Source organism: Cherax quadricarinatus, chromosome 3 (assembly GCF_038502225.1).
Source record: "Cherax quadricarinatus isolate ZL_2023a chromosome 3, ASM3850222v1, whole genome shotgun sequence".
Classification (NCBI taxonomy): Eukaryota; Metazoa; Arthropoda; class Malacostraca; order Decapoda; family Parastacidae; genus Cherax; species Cherax quadricarinatus.
The window spans coordinates 25,003,569-25,029,955 of NC_091294.1; the positions used below are offsets into that span (position 1 = coordinate 25,003,569).

The 26,387-nt window shown below is 47.5% G+C and overlaps 1 protein-coding gene across 1 annotated transcript in view; it reads right to left on the minus strand.

The window, feature by feature from the left end:
* Positions 1–13,376: 13,376 nt before the first annotated feature.
* The window catches only part of LOC128684081 (uncharacterized), a 642,598-nt gene continuing 629,587 nt past the window's right edge, over positions 13,377–26,387 (minus strand). The window contains exon 3 of the mRNA XM_070093161.1: positions 13,377–13,805. Within this exon, the coding sequence (XP_069949262.1) occupies positions 13,377–13,805 (429 nt within the window). The remainder of the gene's footprint in view (positions 13,806–26,387) is intronic.

Sequence of the window (26,387 nt, forward strand, 5' to 3'; positions counted from 1 at the left end):
CTTGAAGAAGTGGAGGAATAGGAGGTCACTTGAAGAAGTGGAGGAAGTGGAATTGACTTGTAGAAGTGGAGGAAGTGGAGGTCATTTGAAGAAGTGGAGGAAGTGGAGGTCACTTGAGGACGTGGAGGAAGTGGAGGTCACTTGAAGAAGTGGAGGAAATGGAGGTTACTTGAAGAAGTAGAGGAAGTGGAGGTCACTTGAAGAAGTGGAGGAAGTGGAGGTCACTTGAAGTGGAGAAAGTGGAGGTCACTTGAAGAAGCGGAGGATGTGGAGGCCACTTGAAGTGGAGAAAGTGGAGGTCACTTGAAGAAGTGGAGGATGTGGAGGCCACTTGAAGAAGAGGAGGAAGTGGAGGTCACTTGAAGAAGTGGAAAAAGTGGAAATCCCTTGAAGAAGTGGAGGAAGTGGAGGTCACTTGAAGAAGTGGAGGAAGTGGAGGTCACTTGAAAGACTGTAGGAAGTGGAGGTAACTTGAAGAAGTGGAGGAAGTGGAGGTCACTTGAAGAAGTGGAGGCCACTTGAAGAAGTGGAGGAAGTGGAGGTAACTTGAAGAAGTAGATGAAGTGGAGGTCACTTGAAGAAGTGGAGGAAGTGGAGGTCACTTGAGGAGGTGGAGGAAGTGGAGGTCACTTGAAGAATTGGAGGAAATATACGTCACTTGAAGAAGTGGAGGAAGTGGAGGTCACTTGAAGAAGTGGAGGAAATGGAGGTCACTTGAAGAAGTGGAGGAAGTGGAGGTCACTTGATGATGTGGAGGAAGTTGAGGTCCCTTGAAGAAGTGGAGGAAGTAGACCCCACTTGAAGAAGTGGAGGAAATGGAGGTCACTTGAAGACTTGGAGGAAGTGGAGGTCAGTTGAAGAAAAGGAGGAAGTGGAGGTCACTTGAAGAAGTGGTTGAATCGGAGGTCACTTGGTGAAGTGGAGGAAATAAAGGTCTCTTGAAGAAGTGGAGGAAGTGGAGGTCACTTGAAGAAGAGGAGAAAGTGGAGGTCCCTTGAAGAAGTGGAGGAAGTGGAGGTCACTTGAAGTGGAGGAAGTGGAGGTCACTTGAAGAAGTGGAGGAAGTGTAGGTCACTTGAAGAAGTGGAGGAAGTTGAGGTCACTTGAAGAAGTGGAGGAAGTGGAGGTCACTTGAAGTGGAGGAAGTGGAGGTCACTTGAAGAAGTGGAGGAAGTGTAGGTCACTTGAAGAAGTGGAGGAAGTTGAGGTCACTTGAAGAAGTGGAGGAAGTGGAGGTCACTCGAAGAAGTGGAGGAAGTGGAGGTCACTTGAAGTGGAGGAAGTGGAGGAAGTGGAGGTCACTTGAAGAAGTGTAGGAAGTGGAGATCACTTGAAGAAATGGAGGAAGTGGAGGTCATTTGAAGAAATGGAGCTCACTTGAAGAAGTGGAGGAAGTGGAGGTCACTTGACGAAGTGGAGAAAGTGAAGGTCACTTGAAGAAGTGGAGGAAGTGGAGGTCACTTGAAGAAGTGAAGGAAGTGGAGGTCACTTGAAGAAGTGGAGGAAGTGGAGGTCACTTGAAGTGGAGGAAGTGGAGGAAGTGGAGGTCACTTGAAGAAGTGTAGGAAGTGGAGGTCACTTGAAGAAGTGGAGGAAGTGGAGGTCACTTGAAAAAGTGGAGGAAATGGAAGTCACTTGAAGAAGTGGATGAAGTGGAGGTCACTTGAAAAAGTTGAGGAAGTGGAGGTCACTTGAAAAAGTGGTGGAAGCAGAGGTCGCTTGAAGAAGTGGAGGAAGTGGAGGTCATTTGTAGAAGTGGAGGAAGTGGAGGTCACTAGAAGAAGTGGAGGAAGTGGAGGTCACTTGAAGAAGTGGAGGAAGTTGAGGTCAATTGAAGAAGTGGAGGAAGTGAAGGACACTTGAAGAAGTGGAGGAAGTAGAGGCCACTTGAAGAAGTGGAGGAAGTGGAGGTCACTTGAAGAAGTGGAGGAAGTAAAGGTCACTTGAGGAAGTGGAGGAAGTGGAGGTCACTTGGAGAAGTGGAAGAAGTGGAGGCCACTTGAAGAAGTGGAGTTAGTGGAGGCCACTTGAAGAAGTGGAGGAAATGGAGGTCACTTGAAGAAGTGGAAGAAGTAGAGGCCACTTGAAGAAGAGGAAATGGAGGTCACTTGAAGAAGTTTTGGAAGTAGAGGCCACTTCAAGAAGTGGAGGAGGTGCAGGTCACTGGAAGAAATGGAGGAAGTAGAGGCCACTTGAAGAAGTGGAGGAAGTGGAGGTCACTTGAAGAAGTGGAGGAAGTGGAGGTCACTTGAAGAAGTGGAGGAAGTGGAGGTCACTTGAAGAAGTGGAGGAAGTGGAGGTCACTTTAAGAAGTGGAGGAAGTGGAGGCTACTTGAAGAAGTGGAGGAAGTAGAGGCCACTTGAAGAAGTGGAGGAAGTGGAGGTCACTTGAAGAAGTGAAGGAAGTGGAGGCCACTTGAAGAAGTGGAGGAAGTAGAGGCCACTTGAAGAAGTGGAGGAAGTGGAGGTCACTTGAAGAAATGGAGAAAGTGGAGGTCACTTGACGAAGTGGAGGAAGTGGATGTCACTTGAAGAAGTGGAGGAAGTAGAGGCCACTTGAAGAAGTAGAGGAAGTGGAGGTCACTTGAAAAAGTGGAGGAAGTGGAGGTCACTTGAGGACGTGGAGGAGGTGGAGGTCACTTGAAGAAGTGGAGGAAATGGAGGTCACCTGAAGAAGTGGAGGAATAGGAGGTCACTTGAAGAAGTGGAGAAAGTGGAATTGACTTGAAGAAGTGGAGGAAGTGGAGGTCCCTTGAAGAAGTGGAGGAAGTGGAGGTCACTTGAGGACGTGCAGGAAGTGGAAGTCACTTGAAGAAGTGGAGGAAATGGAGGTCACTTGAAGAAGTGAAGGAATAGGAGGTCACTTGAAGAAGTGGAGGAAGTGGAGGTCACTTGAAGAAGTGTAGGAAATGGAGGTCACTTGAAGAAGTGGAGGAAGTGGAGGTCACTTGAAGAAGTGGAGGAAGTGGAGGTCACTTGAAGAAGTGGAGAAAGTGGAGGTCACTTGAAGAAGTGGAGGATGTGGAGGCCACTTGAAGAAGAGGAGGAAGTGGAGGTTACTTGAAGAAGTGGAGAAAATGGAAATCCCTTGAAGAAGTGGAGGAAGTGGAGGTCACTTGAAGAAGTGGAGGAAGTGGAGGTCACTTGAAAAACTGTAGGAAGTGGAGGTAACTTGAAGAAGTGGAGGAAGTAGAGGTCACTTGAAGAAGTGGAGGCCACTTGAAGAAGTGGAGGAAGTGGAGGTAACTTGAAAAAGTAGAGGAAGTGGAGGTCACTTGAAGAAGTGGAGGAAGTGGAGGTCACTTGAAGTGGAGGAAGTGGAGGTCACTTGAAGAATTGGAGGAAATGGAGGTCACTTGAAGAAGTGGAGGAAGTGGAGGTCACTTGAAGAAGCGGAGGAAGTGGAGGTCATTTGATGATGTGGAGGAAATTGAGGTCCCTTGAAGAAGTGGAGGAAGTGGACCCCACTTGAAGAAGTGGAGGAAATGGAGGTCACTTGATGACTTGGAGGAAGTGGAGGTCAGTTGAAGAAAAGGAGGAAGTGGAGGTCACTTGAAGAAGTGGTTGAATCGGAGGTCACTTGATGAAGTGGAGGAAGTAGAGGTCTCTTGAAGAAGTGGAGGAAGTGGAGGTCACTTGAAGAAGTGGAGGAAGTGGAGTTCATTTGAAGAAGTGTAGGTCACTTGAAGAAGAAGAGAAAGTGGAGGTCCCTTGAAGAAGTGGAGGAAGTTGAGGTCACTTGAAGTGGAGGAAGTGGAGGTCACTTGAAGAAGTGGAGGAAGTGTAGGTCACTTGAAGAAGTGGAAGAAGTTGAGGTCACTTGAAGAAGTGGAGGAAGTGGAGGTCACTTGAGGACGTGGAGGAGGTGGAGGTCACTTGAAGAAGTGGAGGAAATGGAGGTCACCTGAAGAAGTGGAGGAATAGGAGGTCACTTGAAGAAGTGGAGAAAGTGGAATTGACTTGAAGAAGTGGAGGAAGTGGAGGTCCCTTGAAGAAGTGGAGGAAGTGGAGGTCACTTGAGGACGTGCAGGAAGTGGAAGTCACTTGAAGAAGTGGAGGAAATGGAGGTCACTTGAAGAAGTGAAGGAATAGGAGGTCACTTGAAGAAGTGGAGGAAGTGGAGGTCACTTGAAGAAGTGTAGGAAATGGAGGTCACTTGAAGAAGTGGAGGAAGTGGAGGTCACTTGAAGAAGTGGAGGAAGTGGAGGTCACTTGAAGAAGTGGAGAAAGTGGAGGTCACTTGAAGAAGTGGAGGATGTGGAGGCCACTTGAAGAAGAGGAGGAAGTGGAGGTTACTTGAAGAAGTGGAGAAAATGGAAATCCCTTGAAGAAGTGGAGGAAGTGGAGGTCACTTGAAGAAGTGGAGGAAGTGGAGGTCACTTGAAAAACTGTAGGAAGTGGAGGTAACTTGAAGAAGTGGAGGAAGTAGAGGTCACTTGAAGAAGTGGAGGCCACTTGAAGAAGTGGAGGAAGTGGAGGTAACTTGAAAAAGTAGAGGAAGTGGAGGTCACTTGAAGAAGTGGAGGAAGTGGAGGTCACTTGAAGTGGAGGAAGTGGAGGTCACTTGAAGAATTGGAGGAAATGGAGGTCACTTGAAGAAGTGGAGGAAGTGGAGGTCACTTGAAGAAGCGGAGGAAGTGGAGGTCATTTGATGATGTGGAGGAAATTGAGGTCCCTTGAAGAAGTGGAGGAAGTGGACCCCACTTGAAGAAGTGGAGGAAATGGAGGTCACTTGATGACTTGGAGGAAGTGGAGGTCAGTTGAAGAAAAGGAGGAAGTGGAGGTCACTTGAAGAAGTGGTTGAATCGGAGGTCACTTGATGAAGTGGAGGAAGTAGAGGTCTCTTGAAGAAGTGGAGGAAGTGGAGGTCACTTGAAGAAGTGGAGGAAGTGGAGTTCATTTGAAGAAGTGTAGGTCACTTGAAGAAGAAGAGAAAGTGGAGGTCCCTTGAAGAAGTGGAGGAAGTTGAGGTCACTTGAAGTGGAGGAAGTGGAGGTCACTTGAAGAAGTGGAGGAAGTGTAGGTCACTTGAAGAAGTGGAAGAAGTTGAGGTCACTTGAAGAAGTGGAGGAAGTGGAGGTCACTTGAAGAATTAGAGGTCCCTTGAAGAAGTAGAGGAAGTGGAGGTCACTTGAAGAAGTGAAGAAAGTGGAGGCCACTTGAAGAAGTGGAGGAAATAGAGGTCACTTGAAGAAGTGGAGGTCCCTTGAAGAAGTGGAGGAAGTGGAGGTCACTTGAAGAAGTGGAGAAAGTGGAGGCCACTTGAAGAAGTGGGGGAAATAGAGGTCACTTGAAGAAGTGGAGGAATTGGTGGTCACTTGAAGATGTGGAGGAAATGGAGGTCACTTGAAGAAGTGGAGGAAGTGGAGGTCACTTGAAGAAGTGGAGGAAATGTAGGTCACTTGAAGTGGAGGTAGCGGAGGTCACTTCAAGAAGTGGAGGAAATGGAGGTCACTTGAAGAAGTGGAGGAAGTGAAGATCACATGAAGAAGTTTCCTTGAAGGATCTAGAAGGCTGTGGACAGTAGTGGATCAAGGATCTGGAAGGATACTGACAGTAGTGGATCAAGGATCTGGAAGGATACTGACAATAGTGGTTGAAGGATCTGGAAGGATACTGACAGTAGTGGATCAGCGATCTGGAAGGATACTGACAATAGTGGTTCAAGGATCTGGAAGGATACTGACAATAGTGGTTCAAGGATCTGGAAGGATACTGACAGTAGTGGATCAAGGATCTGGAGGGATACTGACAATAGTGGTTCAAGGATCTGGAAGGAAACTGACAATAGTGGTTCAAGGATCTGGAAGGATACTGACAGTAGTGGATCAAGGATCTGGAAAGATACTGATAGTAGTGGATCAAGGATCTGGAAGGATACTGACAATAGAGGATCATGGATCTGGAAAGATACTGACAGTAGTGGATCAAGGATCTGGAAGGATAGTAACAGTAGTGGATCAAGGATCTTGTAGGATACTGACAATAGTGGATCAAGGATCTGGAAGGATACTGATAGTAGTGGATCAACGATCTGGAAGGATACCGGCAATAGTTGATCAAGGATCTGGATGGATACTGACAGTAGTGGATCAAGGATCTGGAAATATACTGACAATAGTGGATCAAGGATCTGGAGGGATAGTAACAGTAGTGGATCAAGGATCTGGAATGATAGTAACAATAGTGGATCAAGAATCTGGAAGGATACTGACAGTAGTGGATCAAGGATCTGGAAGCATACTGACAATAGTGGATCAAGGATGTGGAAGGATACTTACAGTAGTGGATCAAGGATCTGGAATGATAGTAACAATAGTGGATCAAGGATCTGGAAGGATAGTAACAGTAGGGGATCAAGGATCTAGAAGGATAGTAACAGTAGTGGATCAAGGATCTGGAAGGATACTGACAATAGTGGATCAAAGATCTGGAAGTATACTGACAGTAGTGGATCAAAGATCTGGAAGGATACTGACAATTGTGGATCAAGGATATGGAAGGATACTGGCAGTAGTGGATCAATGATCTGGAAGAATACTGACAATAGTGGATCAAGGATCTGGAAGAATAGTAACAGTAGTGGATCAAGGATCTGGAAGGATAGTAACAGTAGTGGATCAAGGATCTGGAAGGATACTGACAGTAGTGGATCAATGATCTGGAAGAATACTGACAATAGTGGATCAAGGATCTGGAAGAATAGTAACAGTAGTGGATCAAGGATCTGGAAGGATAGTAACAGTAGTGGATCAAGGATCTGGAAGGATACTGACAGTAGTGGATCAAAGATCTTGAAGGAAACTGACAATAGTGGATCAAGGATATGGAAGGATACTGACAGCAGTGGATCAATGATCTGGAATATTGACAATAGCGGATCAATGATCTGGAAGGATAGTAACAGTAGTGGATCAAGGATCTGGAAGGATAGTAACAGTAGTGGATCAAGGATCTGGAAGGATACTGACAGTAGTGGATCAAAGATCTGGAAGGAAACTGACAATAGTGGATCAAGGATATGGAAGGATACTGACGACAGTGGATCAAGGATCTAGAAGGCTCCTGATAGTAGTGAATCAAGATCAGCTTTGAATAGGCCAATAGGCCTACTGTATGTTTAGACCTAAAGTGTCAAATCAAAAACAGAGAAAAGCTAATTACTTCGTCCCAAGACTTTTTTGCTTTTTTGTGAATCTTGACTTAATTAAATAAAATACTTACATTAATCGACACTGACTCGCCATAAATTGACACTGATTCGGCATAAACGACACCGACTTGCCATTAATCAATCGATATTGATTCGCCATTAATCGACAAAGACTCGCCATTTGTCGATTTTTTACGCCATCTACTTCGTCTTATTTTGGTTTCACGTTACAAAAGAAGTATAGGAGCACCTGTCGGTGAAAAACAAAAACCTTCGTGCAGACAGAAGCAGGAACCTTCGTGCAGACAGAAGCAGGAACTCTCGTGCAGACAGAAGCAGGAACCTTCGTGCAGACAGAAGCAGGAACCCTCGTGCAGACAGAAGCAGGAACCCTCGTGCAGACAGAAGCAGGAACCCTCGTGCAGACAGAAGCAGGAACCCTCGTGCAGACAGAAGCAGGAACCCTCGTGCAGACAGAAGCAGGAACCCTCGTGCAGACAGAAGCAGGAACCTTCGTGCAGACAGAAGCAGGAACCTTCGTGCAGACAGAAGCAGGAACCCTCGTGCAGACAGAAGCAGGAACCTTCGTGCAGACAGAAGCAGGAACCCTCGTGCAGACAGAAGCAGGAACCCTCGTGCAGACAGAAGCAGGAACCCTCGTGCAGACAGAAGCAGGAACCTTCGTGCAGACAGAAGCAGGAACCCTCGTGCAGACAGAAGCAGGAACCCTCGTGCAGACAGAAGCAGGTACCTTCGTGTAGATAGAAGCAGGAACCCTCGTGCAGACAGAAGCAGGGACCCTCGTGCAGACAGAAGCAGGAACCCTCGTGCAGACAGAAGCAGGAACCCTCGTGCAGACAGAAGCAGGAACCCTCGTGCAGACAGAAGCAGGAACCCTCGTGCAGACAGAAGCAGGAACCCTCGTGCAGACAGAAGCAGGAACCCTCGTGCAGACAGAAGCAGGAACCTTCGTGCAGACAGAAGCAGGAACCTTCGTGCAGACAGAAGCAGGAACCCTCGTGCAGACAGAAGCAGGAACCTTCGTGCAGACAGAAGCAGGAACCCTCGTGCAGACAGAAGCAGGAACCCTCGTGCAGACAGAAGCAGGAACCCTCGTGCAGACAGAAGCAGGAACCTTCGTGCAGACAGAAGCAGGAACCCTCGTGCAGACAGAAGCAGGAACCCTCGTGCAGACAGAAGCAGGTACCTTCGTGTAGATAGAAGCAGGAACCCTCGTGCAGACAGAAGCAGGGACCCTCGTGCAGACAGAAGCAGGAACCCTCGTGCAGACAGAAGCAGGAACCCTCGTGCAGACAGAAGCAGGAACCCTCGTGCAGACAGAAGCAGGAACTCTCGTGCGGACAGAAGCAGGAACCCTCGTGCAGACAGAAGCAGGAACCCTCGTGCATACAGAAGCAGGAACTCTCGTGCAGACAGAAGCAGGAACCCTCGTGCAGACAGAAGCAGGATCCTTCGTGCAGACAGAAGCAGGAACCCTCGTGCAAACAGAAGCAGGAACTCTCGTGTAGACAGAAGCAGGAACCCTCGTGCAGACAGAAGCAGGTACCTTCGTGTAGATAGAAGCAGGAACCCTCGTGCAGACAGAAGCAGGAACCCTCGTGCAGACAGAAGCAGGAACCCTCGTGCAGACAGAAGCAGGAACCCTCGTGCAGACAGAAGCAAGAACCTCCGTGCAGACAGAAGCAGGAACCCTCGTGCAGACAGAAGCAGGAACTCTCGTGCAGACAGAAGCAGGAACCCTCGTGCAGACAGAAGCATGAACCCTCGTGCAGACAGAAGCAGGAACTTTCGTGTAGACAGAAGCAGGAACAATCGTGCAGACAGAAGCAGGAACCTTCGTGTAGACAGAAGCAGGAACCCTCGTGCAGACAGAAGCAGGAACTCTCGTGCAGACAGAAGCAGGAACCCTCGTGCAGACAGAAGCAAGAACCCCCGTGCAGACAGAAGCAGGAACTCTCGTGCAGACAGAAGCAGGAACCCTCGTGCAGACAGAAGCAGGAACTCTCGTGTAGACAGAAGCAGGAACCCTCGTGCAGACAGAAGCAGGAACCCTCGTGTAGACAGAAGCGGGAACTCTCGTGCAGACAGAAGCAGGAACCCTCGTGCAGACAGAAGCAGGAACCCTCGTGCAGACAGAAGCAGGAACCCTCGTGCAGACAGAAGCAGGAACCCTCGTGCATACAGAAGCAGGAACCCTCGTGCAGACAGAAGCAGGAACTCTCGTGTAGACAGGAACAGGAACCTTCGTGCAGACAGAACCAGGAACCCTCGTGCAGACAGAAGCAGGAACCCTCGTGCAGACAGAAGCAGGAACTTTCGTGTAGACAGAAGCAGGAACCTTCGTGTAGACAGAAGCAGGAACCCTCGTGCAGACAGAAGCAGGAACTTTCGTGTAGACAGAAGCAGGAACCTTCGTGTAGACAGAAGCAGGAACCCTCGTGCATACAGAAGCAGGAACCCTCGTGCAGACAGAAGCAGGAACCCTCGTGCAGACAGAAGCAGGAACCCTCGTGCAGACAGAAGCAGGAACCCTCGTGCATACAGAAGCAGGAACCCTCGTGCAGACAGAAGCAGGAACTCTCGTGTAGACAGGAACAGGAACCTTCGTGCAGACAGAACCAGGAACCCTCGTGCAGACAGAAGCAGGAACCCTCGTGCAGACAGAAGCAGGAACCCTCGTGCAGACAGAAGCAGGAACCCTCGTGCAGACAGAAGCAGGAACCCTCGTGCAGACAGAAGCAGGAACCCTCGTGCAGACAGAAGCAGGAACTCTCGTGTAGACAGAAACAGGAACCTTCGTGCAGACAGAAGCAGGAACCCTCGTGCAGACAGAAGCAGGAACTCTCGTGTAGACAGAAGCAGGAACCCTCGTGCAGACAGAAGCAGGAACCCTCGTGCAGACAGAAGCAGGAACCCTCGTGCAGACAGAAGCAGGAACTCTCGTGTAGACAGAAACAGGAACCTTCGTGCAGACAGAAGCAGGAACCCTCGTGCAGACAGAAGCAGGAACTCTCGTGTAGACAGAAGCAGAAACCTTCATGTAGATAGAAGCAGGAATAAACTTGTAGACAGAAGCAGGAATAAACGTGTAGACAGAGACAGGAACCTTCATGTAGACAGAGACAAAAACCCATGTGTAGACAGACAGGAACCCTCGTGTAGACAGAGACAGAAACCCACGTGTAGACAGAAACAAAAACTCACGTGTAGACAGATAAAATATAACAAAAAAAAATATAGCTTATTTCGACTTTTAATTGAGATCCTCATCAGAAGATATAACTAAGAGTTTCAGAAATCAAGGTCATATGGGCACAGCGAGCGGCAACATCACGCAAGATGGCATCATTATCTTATGTTTTAGTATGTTTCAAAGTCGAGGATTTTGTCCCCTGAATTCTTGAGCTGAGGCCTTGCCAGGCGTCCACAGTGGAACATATTACCTCATCCACACCCACCATACATCCTCGCTGCATCAATCACGCCCAGCCTCCTCCCCAGTCTTGCTCCATTCAGCATGTCGTAACACACTCTAGCCAGCTGGATGGATGCTAATCAGGAGGAAGTTGGCAGCCTAGGGAATGGCGCAGCTGGCAGTGTTAGAAGAGGCAAGTGTCGATCGTGTTTCCAAGTTTATTACCTCAATACTAATGATTTCCTCTGCAAACATGGTAGCTGCCCTGGTTGAAGATGTCGTCCCGTGGAAAGTGATGATCCACAGCCACTTTAAGCACCTGGAGACACACTCCAATTGATCTGAGTTCAACAGATAATATCGTAGAGGCAATCAAAGCCACAACTGCCAGGAGCCTCCACATATGCTCAAAACAGCCTTCCACATGCAGCTGAGAACCTCACAGACCTTCTAAAGAGAGTAAACAAAGGTTCCACATTCCAACACGCCTCGCTCACCATCAGTGTCTGGCACAATTTGCTACTATTTGGCAGTGTCTGCCTAACCGTGCCGACAGAAGGTGGCAAGTCGCTAGCTTCGACGATGATCAAATCATTATGAGATGAGAACTTGATTGGCCTTCCCCAGCAACACAAAAGGAAGGGGAAAGATGGAAACCCGGTAATCAGTCCACTGACAGTGAGGAAATTAGAGTCCAGGTGAACAATAAACATGAAGAGGGAAACACTGTGGCGACAATCAAAACAATCACCAGCAAAGACGTAACTGAGCCGAGGGATCCTAATACAACTGAAGCACAGAGGAAAAGAAAAACATCTTGCAAGGAAACCAGCAGTTGAACACCACTGTCCCGATTCTGGAACAACTGTTTATGCAAAATCCAGACGTTTAAAAGGCAATTATGTCGTTTCCCTCTGGCTCTGCTGGGAGCTGCACTGGAGTAAGACCTCAGCCTTGAAAAAAAAATAGTTAATCTAGTTCTCGCGAAAATTGCGTGGCTCATATTATCAAAGATTACAAGGTTTGGTAACAATTCCTTGGCTGGTCTGATTGCAGACACTGCAAAGCTCCAGGCGGACATCAACCAAATCTTTCAGTGGGCTGCAGAAAACAATATGAAGTTCAACGATGAGAAATTTCAATTACTCAGATATGGTAAACATGAGGAAATTAAATCTTCATCAGAGTACAAAACAAATTCTGGCCACAAAATAGAGCGAAACACCAACGTTAAAGACCTGGGAGTGATCATGTCGGAGGATCTCACCTTCAAGGACCATAACATTGTATCAATCGCATCTGCTAGAAAAATGACAGGATGGATAATGAGAACCTTCAAAACTAGGGAGGCCAAGCCCATGATGACACTCTTCAGGTCACTTGTTCTATCTAGGCTGGAATATTGCTGCACACTAACAGCACCTTTCAAGGCAGGTGAAATTGCTGACCTAGAAAATGTACAGAGAGCCTTCACGGCGCGCATAACGGAGATAAAACACCTCAATTATTGGGAGCGCTTGAGGTTCCTAAACCTGTATTCCCTGGAACGCAGGAGGGAGAGATACATGATTATATACACCTGGAAAATCCTAGAGGGACTAGTACCGAACTTGCACACGAAAATCACTCACTACGAAAGCAAAAGACTTGGCAGACGATGCACCATCCCCCCAATGAAAAGCAGGGGTGTCACTAGCACGTTAAGAGACCATACAATAAGTGTCAGGGGCCCGAGACTGTTCAACTGCCTCCCAGCACACGTAAGGGGGATTACCAACAGACCCCTGGCAGTCTTCAAGCTGGCACTGGACAAGCACCTAAAGTCAGTTCCTGATCAGCCGGGCTGTGGCTCGTACGTTGGTTTGCGTGCAGCCAGCAGCAACAGCCTGGTTGATCAAGCTCTGATCCACCAGGAGGCCTGGTCACAGACCGGGCCGCGGGGGCGTTGACCCCCGGAACTCTCTCCAGGTAAACTCCAGGTAATTCCCTACCATATTAAACCGTTTTTCTATGGTGCTTTGTTCTGTGCCATGAAAAGAAAGATGTAGGAATTTGGCCCATTGCCGTTGGCACTCTTTGCCGCCTCGTTGCTAAAGTAACTGCCATATTTATTCGCACAGAGGCGACCATGTTGCTTCATCCAGCGAAGCAGCAGTACATGCAACAAGGACGTATGTCAATAACCTGCTTGGGGACAATACAGTAGTAAAACTAGACTTCAAGAATGTATTTAATCTGCTGAAAAGAGTGGTGTATAAAAGCCATACACACATATTTACCCAGTCACTTCACTTTTGTTTCAACTGGATATTGCGAGGAGTCGATGCTCCTTTTTGGGGAGAATTAAATCACTTCATCGAAGGGTATCCAGCGAAGATATCCCTCTCACCACGTTTCTCTTCTGATTGCACACTGGCGAGCACAAGGGAATCCCTTCTAGCAGATTTTGCTCAGATGATGACACGGGGACAGGATGTGGGACTCGTTTTTAATCCATCCAAATACAAAATCATTTCGGCCAACCAGCAAGTGACTGATACAAAGTGAGATCCATTCTGCCAGGTGTATCACGCATTGTCCTCACATATAGCGTCTTGCTTAGAATTGATGACATTGACGCAGTTCTCGAGAACAAACTGGGCAATTTGAGAAGTAGGGAACAATGCGTAGGTAATCTATAAGGATCTATGAGGATGCAGATCCTAACATCTAAATCCTCATATGACGTCCCTAAACTAAATAAATGAGACAGTCTCCGGAATTCGATATTCACAAAAGTGCTCAACCTCACTCTAGAAGACGGGTAGTGAGACCAAGTTTCCAGTCAGACTTGGAGGTATCACAGAGCCTGGCAGATAGCACTCCCTGCATTCTCGTCTTCTTGTGTAACGTCCAGCGAATTTGTAACAGCGAATCTCCCTGCTTTACATACTCAAGTAAATAAGCACTTTCCACTATCAAACATTCACTAGCGACTAAACTCACCCTGGGGAACAAACAAATACACCCTGGCCAAATAAACACACCCTGGCGACTAAACACATCCTGGCCGACTAAACACACTCTGGTGACCAAACACTCACCAACGACCATCATGCGGCCAAAGCGGTTGAGCGTGTTGAAGCTGTCCTCGACGGAGATCTCACAGCGGTAGAGCCCCGACGACCGGAAGTCCAGCCGCGTCAGCACCACCCGCGACGCGTTCGACTTGGACGGCTGTGGACGGAAAGTCAGATATCAGTGTGGGGTGCGGGTTGGGTGGTGGTGGGGGGAGGTTATAAAGTGTGCTTAGGTCGACCTGGGGGGTCAGAAGTTCAGTGTAGGGCGAATCTGAGTTAGAGAGTCGACGTGGGGTCAGAAGTTGAGTGTGGGGTCAACTTGAGTTAAAGATTCGACGTGGGATCAGAAGTTCAGTGTGGAGACAACTGGAATAAGTTTTACTAGTCCTCATCCTCCTAACTACCCGTGTTAACCTACCTGGAGGGTCTATCTGGAGGGTATTCCGGGGGTCAACGACCCCGCTGATCGTCCATGACCAGGCCTCCTGCGTAGTGGTTTTGACCTATTATGTTATATATTACTAATATTACAAGATATTATTGATGGAATGAATGATAATGAAAGTGTTTCTTCTTTTTTAGATCACCCTACCTAGGTGGGATACTGCCCATGTGTAAAAAAAAAATATATCTCATATATACCTCACGGGGTTTGAAGTCTATCGACTTCAACACCTCGGAAACACTGAACTGGGATGTCAGTGGGATCGTAATTCACGTACTATAGATCAACGCAGTTAATAGTGATATTTATATAATCTAAACTAAGATTTTTTTCGGTAATTTGCGTCTTGATTGCTGGAAATATTCTCAAGATTGACAGTTGTGAGTCTTGGAAAGTGATCAGATAGAAATTGGTCAACTATAATAGTCACAGTATAAGTTGCACTGAATTCTAGATTGAGATAATATGTCGCTATATATATGTAAATAGACTCAGTGGTGCCCACAATTCTAGCATTACCATGTTCATTTAGAAATTATCCTAGAAATATAAACATATAAGCAGTATAATGTGATCCTTTATTGACAACGTTTCGCCCAGCTTTATCCAGTCACAAACAGATGTACCTGGGTGAAAGATGCGCGAGTATTTATAGGATAGAGTCAGTATTCTCCACCTGACTCCATCCTATAAATACTCACGTACCTTTCACCCAGATAGATCTGTTTGTGACTTGATAAAGCTCATTGTGTGGGCGAAACGTTGTCAGTAAAGGATCACATTATACTGCTTATGTGTTTATATTTGCACTGTCGGTATTTTAAACCATTTATTTCCATCCAAAAAATATCCCAGTTTAGTTCCAGTGGTGGTTGTTATAGACCTTCCAAGATTCCTATTTCTGGTATTAAAGTTGTGATCTGGTTCAGCATCAGGTTCAGAATGTTCAACTGGGGCATAAAAATTGATAATATTAATGGAGAAGTTGCCTGTATACACCTTAACACCCTGACACTCCATGTTTACTCGACTTCGTAGGGCTGTAAGTGTACCAAGTTTTTTCTAACATAAATCACACAACAATTAGTTGTGTGATTTATGTTAGAAAATCACTGGTAGTGTATATTCCTGCAAACAGGTGATATCGATATCCTCGTTTGCACTAGTGATGCAAGTCAGGTTAATGTTTCTTAATGGAAGCAATGTTCCGTGGTAAATAATTGTAAGCTATCCATCACAGTCTTTTATTACAATATCTTTCTTGTTAGATGTACGAGTGTGTTGCAGCGATGGTCAACCAGTACTTACCTGTAAATAATATAGCTGCAACTTCTTTTCTTCCTAAGTAATATTCTAATTTATATCCAGGTACTGCCTCAGCACTGCTTCAGCACTGTATCAGCACTGCCTCAGCACTGTCTCAGCACTGCCTCAGCACTGCTTCAGCACTGCCTCAACACTGCCTCAGCACTGCCTCAGCACTGCTTCAGCACTGCCTCAGCACTGCCTCAGCACTGCCTCAGCACTGCCTCAGTACTGCTTCAGCACTGCCTCAGCACTGCCTCAGCACTGCCTCAGCACTGCTTCAGCACTGCATCAGCACTGCCTCAGCACTGCCTCAGCACAATCCCAGGCAAAGCGTGTCACCAAAACTCCTCAGCTACTAATATTGTTCAGTATTTTTCTCTTAAATATTGACCTCGTAAATAACTGAGTCAAAACATCCAGAAATAAAAGTCACCATTTGATATAAGAACAAACCTAGAGAATGTTTCCGAAGGAAAGTTGAAATTGAAACTGATTTATTTCACACTCCAAAATATTGATGAGAGTGATTTTCCCTTCACTGAGTATGAGTTAGTCATTGCGCTAGATCAAGGTTGATCATCAGTTGTTGAAATCCTCAGAACTTTAAGGCAGCTTCCCGATAACCCTTTGTAAGCGCTGTATAATCTTAGTTATTAAGTTATACCGAGGGTGTCCTTCCTACTTCCTTGACCAATATCCTCCTTGTGCCGATTCCTGAGAGAGATACGGAGCCTTGAACTACTGACCAGTGTTCCTAATGAGTGTAACGTGTAAGTTGCTGGAAAAGTTTATAAGAAGAAGCTTGGTAAACATCTTGAAAGCATTAAACTTTTGACAGAGCACCAACCTGGCTGTAAAAAAAAAAAATATAAGGATAAGTCTTACGAAGCTTTTAAAGAAATATAACAGATTAACGGAGGTCAAACAGGAATGAGTAGGATGAGACTACTATATATACTTTTCAAGTGAAAAAAAATCGGGGTAAAAGGAAAGAAATAGCACGGAGGAGGGGTTTCTTAAATCATAGTAAACAAAAACACTATAAACGATGAAAACTCGGGACGGGAGAGTGTAACTTGTGGAGTTCCACAAGGACCAGTGTTGGGACCTGTGTTGTTCTTCGTGTATATATGTGAACTTATTACAGAAATTAAGTCGCATGCAGTATAAGCTTATCCGTAGATGCTGTGAAGATAATAACGAGAATACAAACTGAAAAGAATGAAATAAGGTTGTGAGAAGATCTGGATAGAGTTCAGGAATGATCTGATTAATGATAATTGAAATCAAAACCACGCAAAAGCAGACCTATGAAGCTGGGAGATGGAGAAAGGACGTTGAAAACAGAATCAACGACGGGCAAAAACCTCTCAAAGGTAGTTAAAGACCAAAGGTCTGGGAATACAGTGTACTTCAAGCTTGTTACCTGAGGCTCACAGTAACACAATAACATCAACAGTAGCAGCACGGACTAAGCTGGCAAGTATAAGAGTGCCTTTCAGGACCTGAGGGAAAAAGTAGTTCAGAACAGCTCGTAACTTCGTACCCGTTCTTGAGTCAGCAGCGCTGGTGTGGAACCCACACCTTGCATAACACAAGGTGAAGCCTGAGAAAGTACTATGGAGAGCATCATAACTGATGAGTAAGTTGAGGGGAATTAGGTATGTGGAAGGATAACAAGAGCTTGACGGTGTGTCACAGGAGGAAACCAGAAGGGATGTCAGGAAACATTTCTTCAGCTTAACACTGATTGAAATATTGACTGAACTTAGAATTCTCTGCACAGGGTTGAAGAGAACTTTACACATTATTGAAGAGGACTCTACACTTCGATGAAGAGGATTCTACACAATGTTGAAGAGGACTCTACACATCGTTAAAGAGGACTCTACGCAGTGTTGAAGAGAACTCTACACATCGATGAAGAGGACTCTACACAGTGTTGAAGAGAACTCTATATATGGTCGAAGAGAACTCTACACATGGTTGAAGAGAACTCTACATATGGTTGAAGAGAACTCTACATATGGTTGAAGAGAACTCTACACATGGTTGAAGAGAACTCTGCACATGGTTGAAGAGAACTCTACATATGGTTGAAGAGAACTCTACATATGGTAGAAGAGAACTCTACACATGGTTGAAGAGGACTACACATGGTTGAAGAGAACTCTACACATGGTTGAAGAGAACTCTACACATGGTTGAAGAGGAGTACACATGGTTGAAGAGGACTCTATACATGGTTGAAGAGAACTCTTCACATGGTTGAAGAGAACTCTACATATGGTTGAAGAGAACTCTACATATGGTAGAAGAGAACTCTACACATGGTTGAAGAGAACTCTACACATGGTTAAAGAGGACTCTACACCTTGTGAGCCTCACAAGCGTCTAACAAGGTGACAAGAGTCAGAAAAGTGAGGTGAGGACCACAATTTAATAAGTTAATTTGAAAATGGTTGTCTGCTTGAAGCAGTGACGGGTTGCCAGACCTGGTCTCAGGCAGCTGCTGTTGCCACAAGTGCATCAATATTAACAGGAGAAGGTGTAACCCAAAAACAGAGAGATAAGTACAAATATTCGGGTAGTAATAATCTTAAAGCAACAAGTTAGCTTAGTGAGTGAGCAGGAAACGAAAACCCACAGGAAGAAAAAAAATAGCAGCCATGAGTCATGAGCCTCAGGCATGTTGGTGTTGCCAACATGGTCTGTGGTCACAGTATGATCAAACAACTGAGAACATCTAGAGAGTGAAATGCGAATATCTTCACTCTGTACCAGTGGAGTACACAGTGAATAAGGTGAATAGCGAATATAGTAAATATAGTCAGACACCTGACGTTGAACTGTACAACATTAACGACACAAATGGAAATAAGTCAGTTTGAATTTTTTTGGGTTACCGTAGGTTAGTTACACTCTGTATGATAATTGTGTTTATGTGTACATGTGCCTAAATAAACTTACTTATTTACCCGGCAGGATCAAGAAGACCGTCATGGCTCATTGATGCCAGTTGCAAATACTTACCCGTATGTGAAAGTGACTTAGGTCAGTGAGAGCATGAGGTACCTGCCATAACTGGATGTGATAAGACCACTCTCTCTAAACCTCGATAGCATGACAGCCTTAATAACGAGCAGTTATTATATATATATATATATATATATATATATATATATATATATATATATATATATATATATATATATTTGTACCCACAGAACAAGTGATATTGATCAATAACAACACTGCACTAGCCAAGGAGTCGAACCCATGCTGTTTTGGCCCGCCATGGTGAGAGAAAACGCATGAAGCTTTAGACCACTAGACCACACAATCCTTAACAATGGTGCATCCTGCCAAGCTAGATGTTGTACCCATCATCGAAGGACATACGGTGGTATGTATATACACATTAGGGAATAGAGAACATGTTAGTATATGTTAGTTAAGAATAAAGCAAGAAAGAATTAAACCCTTCTGATTGGCGGAGTCTTCGAGCGAGGATATACGATTACGACAAATGACCACCCTTCCCCCCCTCCCCCCACACACAGTAATACACATACAAACACACACAGACGCGCCCCTCAACACAAAATACAGCATCACAACGTTACATGTATCAGCAGCATGTCAACACAGTTGTTCGGTGCTAAACTTGAGGTAAAATGCAGCAGCTGGCGGCCGCTCCAGCTATCACCATTCTCTCTCTCTCTCTCTCTCTCTCTCTCTCTCTCTCTCTCTCTCTCTCTCTCTCTCTCTCTCTCTCTCTCTCTCTCTCTCTCTCTCTCTCTCTTCCTCCCTCTCTCTCTCAGCTAATACAGCCGTGTTTACTCTTTTAGCTTCGACGGCTTTCCTTGACGCTGATTTTAAAGCTTTGTTGGATTTCCTGGGCTTAATAGTGTTGCAACACCTTGGAACTAGTAGTGAGGTGGGAGATATCACCACAGTGTTAACAAGGAGACAAAACAACGTCTGTTTTGTGTCTGTGTTTATCTGAACTACGATATTTCCCGCCACTGGCTTTTTTTGGCGGGAAATTTGGATTTCCCGCGCCCGCCACCGTATCTCCCGCCACTCTTGTTTTTTGGCGGGAATCTTGGATTTCACGCGCCCGCTAGCATATATTCCACCATTTTTGGGATGGAGGGGGGGGAGGAGGGGAGAGTGGTGGAACTCCCGCGTCCGCGATCGTTTCTCCAGCCATTAAGTTTTTTTTTTTTTTTTGCGGGAATCTTGGATTTCACGCGCCAGCGTACATAACTCCCGCCATATTTTTAGCAGTAGTAGTGGAATTCTCGAGTCTGCGTACATCTCTCCGCCAACTTTTGGCGGGAGTCGTGGATTTCCCGCGCCCGGGAAAGCATCTCCCGCCAATTTTTTTTTTTCTGGCGGGAGTCCTGGGTTTACCGCTCTTGCAAACATATCCCCGCCACCTTTTTTTTTTCTCTCCTTTTCGCGGGAGTGTTGGATTTCTCTCGTCCGCCAACTTATCACTCGTTGCTATTTTAGGGCGAGTCCAGCCAGACACCCGCCAATTTATCCTGTATCCAATAAGGGATGGCGAGTAGAGCGGAGGAGGAGGAGGATGGGGGGTTGTCTGGAGTGGTGTCATGGGGGGGGGTGTACTGTGGAAGAGGGGCGAGTCCTGTAATAGGTGGGGGGAGCGGGATGTCCAGTGCAAAAGGGTCCTTGGGAACCTGGTCCTGTGGAAGGGGGGTGGGGGGTCCTATAATTGGTGGGAGGGGAGGTGTCCGGTGGAAGGGACCTTATGGAAATGGTCCTTCGGAGGAATTCCTGTTGAAGGAGAGGGAGTTGTGGTGGTGGTGGTGGGGAGGTTCAGGATGATGGCTCACGTGGAGGGTGTTCTGTGGAGGAGAATTGTTTGGAGGTATGGAGGGTGGGGGACCGGGGTGGTGGTGGAGGTTAGTTGAAGGAAGGATATAGAAAACGGAGCGGCGCTAGTCACTTGTTTGTTCAGCGTCGCTAAAGACGAGCGGCGGCGGCGGCGGCGGTGACTTCACTAGCGTCGCCACCGACACTAACGCTGCCGCCTCCAAGCCAAACCCGCCGTTAAATCAAGCTAGCGAATCCACGGACATCGCCGCTTGCGGACTCCGCGAGAACCTCACACACGCGTGCGCCTGCACTCCCGTTGGTCACTTGCCAGTCAGCGTCGCGCAAAAAAAAAGAGAGTAGAGAAAAAACCAGGATGGAAAAAAGTAAGTTACTGTGAGCGAAATCATCCCACCTGCCCGTTTTTCCTCTCTTTTTTTCCCCGCTGCAAACAAACCTTAGCGAGGCTGTGTTTGCTTCTCATTAGCACGAGCTGTGTAAGGCGCCGACCACCGCTCACAGATACCAATTAGGTTTATTCCTCCCTCCCGCAGCAAGGGAGAACAACCTCTCTCCTCCCTCCCGTGCCCAGGGAGAACAACCTCTATAGAAAACACACACATACACCAACACACATGCACACACAAACATGCTTACACAATATACATACACACACACTGCACACACACATACACACACACATACACACACACACACACACGCGCACACACACACACACACACACACACACACACACACACACACACACACACACACACGCACGCACACACACACACACATACACACACCAACACACATGCACACACAAACATGCTTATACAATATATATACACACACTACACACACACACATACACATACACACACACACATACAGACACAATACAAAATACTGAGAGGAATTGACAAGGTGGACAAAGACAGGATGTTCCAGAGACTGGACACAGCAACAAGGGGACACAGATGGAAGTTGAAGACACAGATGAATCACAGGGATGTTAGGAAGTATTTCTTCAGCCATAGAGTAGTCAGGAAGTGGAATAGTTTGGGAAGCGATGTAGTGGAGGCAGGATCCATACATAGCTTTAAGCAGAGGTATGATAAAGCTCACGGTTCAGGGAGAGTGACCTAGTAGCGACCAGTGAAGAGGCGGGGCCAGGAGCTAGGACTCGACCCCTGCAACCTCAACTAGGTGAGTGCAACTAGGTGAGTATACACACACACACACACACACAAGTAGGTGAGTACACACACACACACACATACATACTCACATCAACACACATGCACACACAAACATGCTTACACAATATATATACACACAAACACACACATACACACACACACACACACACACACACACACACACACACACACGTAACCTCATCAGAAGGAAAGCAAGGAATAAGCAGGAAGTTAGACTCAAGAAGGAAGGAAAAGGGCTCACAAGAAATAACCTGGAAGTCTGCATGGAGCTCAGTAAAAGATTTAAGGAGTTTTTTCTTCATGGAAACAACGACATTACCAGAGAGTCACTGAGGGAGAGTCCACCAATGAGCACTGGACACAATACACACAATGGGGGAAGAAGTGAAGAGGTGACTGAGCACTTAGATACCTCGAAGACAATGGAACCAGACACCATCTCTTCGTGGGTTCCGAGAGAAGACGCAGCTGCCACGAGTGTGGAAGACTGCACATGCAGTCCCAGTATTTAAGAAAGGGGACAGAAAACAAGTAGGGTTACACAACATGTTAGCGTCACTAACACGCAGTATGGAAGGCAATGGAAAAAGATTATAAGTAGAAGACTAGTAGAGCACCTGGAAAGAAGCGGGTTAATGACTAACAACTTACACGGTTTATAAGATGATAAGAACTGTCTGAGAAGATTGTTAGTTTCTTTGACAAGGTAGCAGACGTGAGGCAAGTGAGACAGAGAGGATGAGGGATGAGTAGACTGCATATTTCTGGACTGTAAGGTGAGATCGGATACAAAACCACCACACTGGGACATAAACTAGAGGAGCAGACAGGGACAACAGGGAAGACACTTAGGTGGATCAAAGAACACTTAACACAAAAGCAACAACGGGTTGTTGTTCGGGAAGAGGTGTTGGGATGGGCGAGTGTGACAAATGGGATTCCACAAAGGTCAGTACTGCGACCAGTTTTATTTCTCATGTAAGTGAACGACGTGACATAATACACTGGTTCTGGGCAAGCTGCTGGTCTGGTCTGACAAGTGCCTCTTAAAATTTATCTGCCGTAAGTGCAAAACTATGAAAAGTGCGAAAAGGCGGAGAAGACAGGAAACAGAGTAGAGGCTCGGGAGGGTAAAGGCGGCAAACTTCCTTGAAAGAGAAGCATTATGGGGTGAGCACAGTGCCGAGCATATCGCCTAAGGCGCACATTAACGGAATAACCTCAGCAGCAACGGCGAGTCTGGCAAATCGTCCTCATCCACATTACTCATCTTGTTCCGTCCCTAGTCATACCTCAGTCCCTAGTCATACCTCAGTCCCTAAATACACTCTCACATCCTTAGTCATACCTCTGTCCCCAGATACACACTCGTCCCTAGTCATACCTCAGTCCCTAAATACACTCTCACATCCTTAGTCATACCTCCGTCCCCAGATACACACTCGTCCCTAGTCATACCTCAGTCCCTAAATACACTCTCACATCCTTAGTCATACCTCCGTCCCCAGATACACACTCGTCCCTAGTCATACCTCCGTCTCCAGATACACTCTCACGTCCCTAGTCATACCCCGTCCCTAGATACACATTTATGTCTCTAGATACACATCCGTCCCTAGATACACATTTATGTCTCTAGATACACATCCGTCCCTAGATGCACACCAACGTTCCTAGTCATACCTCCGTCCCTAGATACACACCCACGTCCCTAGTCATACATCCGTCGCTAGATACACATTTACATGCCCCTAGTCATACCTCCACCCCTTAGATACGCACACAAACGTCCTTAATCATACCTCCGTCCCTAGATACACATACACACGTCCCTAATCAACCTCCGTCCCTAGATACACACTCACACGTCCTTAACCATACCTCCGTCCCTAGATACACACTCACACATCCCTAGTCATACCTCCGTCCCTAGATACACACACACACACGTCCCTAGTCATACCTCCATCCTTAGACACACACTCACACGTCCCTAGTCATTCCTCCGTCTCCAGATACACACTCACACATGCCTAGTCATTCTTCCGTCCCTAGAAACACATTCATACGTCCCTACTCATTCCTCCGTCCCTAGATAGACACTCATACGTCCCTAGCCATACCTCCGTACCCAAGATACACACTCACACGTCCATGGTCATACCTCTGTCTCTAGATACACACACACACGTCCCTAGTCATTCCTCAGTCCCTAGATACACACTCATACGTCCCTAGTCATACTTCCGTCCCTAGATGAATACACACACGTCCCTAGTCATACCTCCGTTCTTAAATACACACACACGTCCCTAGTCATACCTCCGTCCCTAGATAAACACATATATGTCCCTTGTCATACCTCCGTCCCTAGATACAACGTCCCTAGTCATACCCCGTCCCTAGATACACACGTCCCTAGTCATACCCCCGTCCCTAGATACAACGTCCCTAGTCATACCCCCGTCCCTAGATACACACGTCCCTAGTCATACCCCCGTCCCTAGATACAACGTCCCTAGTCATACCCCCGTCCCTAGATACACACGTCCCTAGTCATACCCCCGTCCCTAGATACACACGTCCCTAGTCATACCCCCGTCCCTAGATACAACGTCCCTAGTCATACCCCCGTCCCTAGATACAACGTCCCTAGTAATACCCCGTCCCTAGATACACACGTCCCTAGTCATACCCCCGTCCCTAGATACAACGTCCCTAGTCATACCCCGTCCCTAGATACACACGTCCCTAGTCATACCCCCGTCCCTAGATACAACGTCCCTAGTCATACCCCCGTCCCTAGATACACACGTCCCTAGTCATACCCCCGTCCCTAGATACACACGTCCCTAGTCATACCCCCGTCCCTAGATACACACGTCCCTAGTCATACCCCCGTCCCTAGATACACACGTCCCTAGTCATACCCCTGTCCCAAGATACACACGTCCCTAGTCATACCCCCGTCCCTAGATACACACGTCCCTAGTCATACCCCCGTCCCTAGATACACACGTCCCTAGTCATACCCCCGTCCCTAGATACACACGTCACTAGTCATACCCCCGTCCCTAGATACAACGTCCCTAGTCATACCCCGTCCCTAGATACACATGTCCCTAGTCATACCCCCGTCCCTAGATACACACGTCCCTAGTCATACCCCCGTCCCTAGATACACACGTCCCTAGTCATACCCCCGTCCCTAGATACAACGTCCCTAGTCATACCCCCGTCCCTAGATACACACGTCCCTAGTCATACCCCCGTCCCTAGATACAACGTCCCTAGTCATACCCCCGTCCCTAGATACACACGTCCCTAGTCATACCCCCGTCCCTAGATACACACGTCCCTAGTCATACCCCCGTCCCTAGATACACACGTCCCTAGTCATACCCCCGTCCCTAGATACAACGTCCCTAGTCATACCCCGTCCCTAGATACACACGTCCCTAGTCATACCCCCGTCCCTAGATACAACGTCCCTAGTCATACCCCGTCCCTAGATACACACGTCCCTAGTCATACCCCCGTCCCTAGATACAACGTCCCTAGTCATACCCCCGTCCCTAGATACACACGTCCCTAGTCATACCCCCGTCCCTAGATACACACGTCCCTAGTCATACCCCCGTCCCTAGATACACACGTCCCTAGTAATACCCCGTCCCTAGATAAACACGTCCCTAGTCATACCCCCGTCCCTAGATATACACGTCACTAGTCATACCCCCGTCCCTAGATACAACGTCCCTAGTCATACCCCGTCCCTAGATACACACGTCCCTAGTCATACCCCCGTCCCTAGATACAACGTCCCTAGTCATACCCCCGTCCCTAGATACACACGTCCCTAGTCATACAAATTCTTGGGTAAATAATTTCCCATCGCATTTCCTTAGTCCCAGCCAAAGCTTCCCTTACTATACCCACAATTCCAATCACCCCCTTCTTCCCCTCCCAACCTCCCCATCACACCTTCTTCCCCTCCCAACCTCCCCATCACACCTTCTTCCCCTCCCAGCCTCCCCATCACACCTTCTTCCCCTCCCAGCCTCCCCATCACACCTTCCCCTCCCAACCTCCCCATCACACCTTCTTCCCCTCCCAGCCTCCCCATCACACCTTCTTCCCCTCCCAGCCTCCCCATCACACCTTCTTCCCCTCCCAACCTCCCCCATCACACCTTCTTCCCGTCCCAACCTCCCGCATCACACCTTCTTCCCCTCCCAACCTCCCCATCACACCTTCTTCCCCTCCCAACCTCCCCATCACACCTGCTTCCCCTCCCAACCTCCCACATCACACCTTCTCCCCCTCCCAACCTCCCCATCACACCTTCTTCCCCTCCCAACCTCCCAATCACACCTTCTTCCCCTCCCAACCGCCCCCTCACACCTTCTTCCCCTCCCAACCTCCCCATCACACCTTCTTCCCCTCCCAACCTCCCCTTCACACCTTCTTCCCCTCCCACCCTCCCCATCACACCTTCTTCCCCTCCCAACCTCCCCATCACACCTTCTTCCCCTCCCAACCTCCCCATCACACCTTCTTCCCCTCCCAACCTCCCCATCACACCTTCTCCCCCTCCCAACCTCCCTATCACACCTTCTTCCCCTCCCAACCTCCCCATCACACCTTCTTCTCCTCCCAACCTCCCCATCACATCTTCTTCCCCTCCCAACCTCCCCATCACACCTTCTTCCCCACCCAACCTCCCCATCACACCTTCTTCCCCTCCCAACCTCCCTCATCATACCTTCTTCCCCTCCCAACCTCCCCATCACACCTTCTTCCCCTCCCAACCTCCCCCATCACACCTTCTTCCCCTCCCAACCTCCCCATCACACCTTCTTTCCCTCCCAACCTCCCCATCACACCTTCTTCCCCTCCCACCCTCCCCATCACA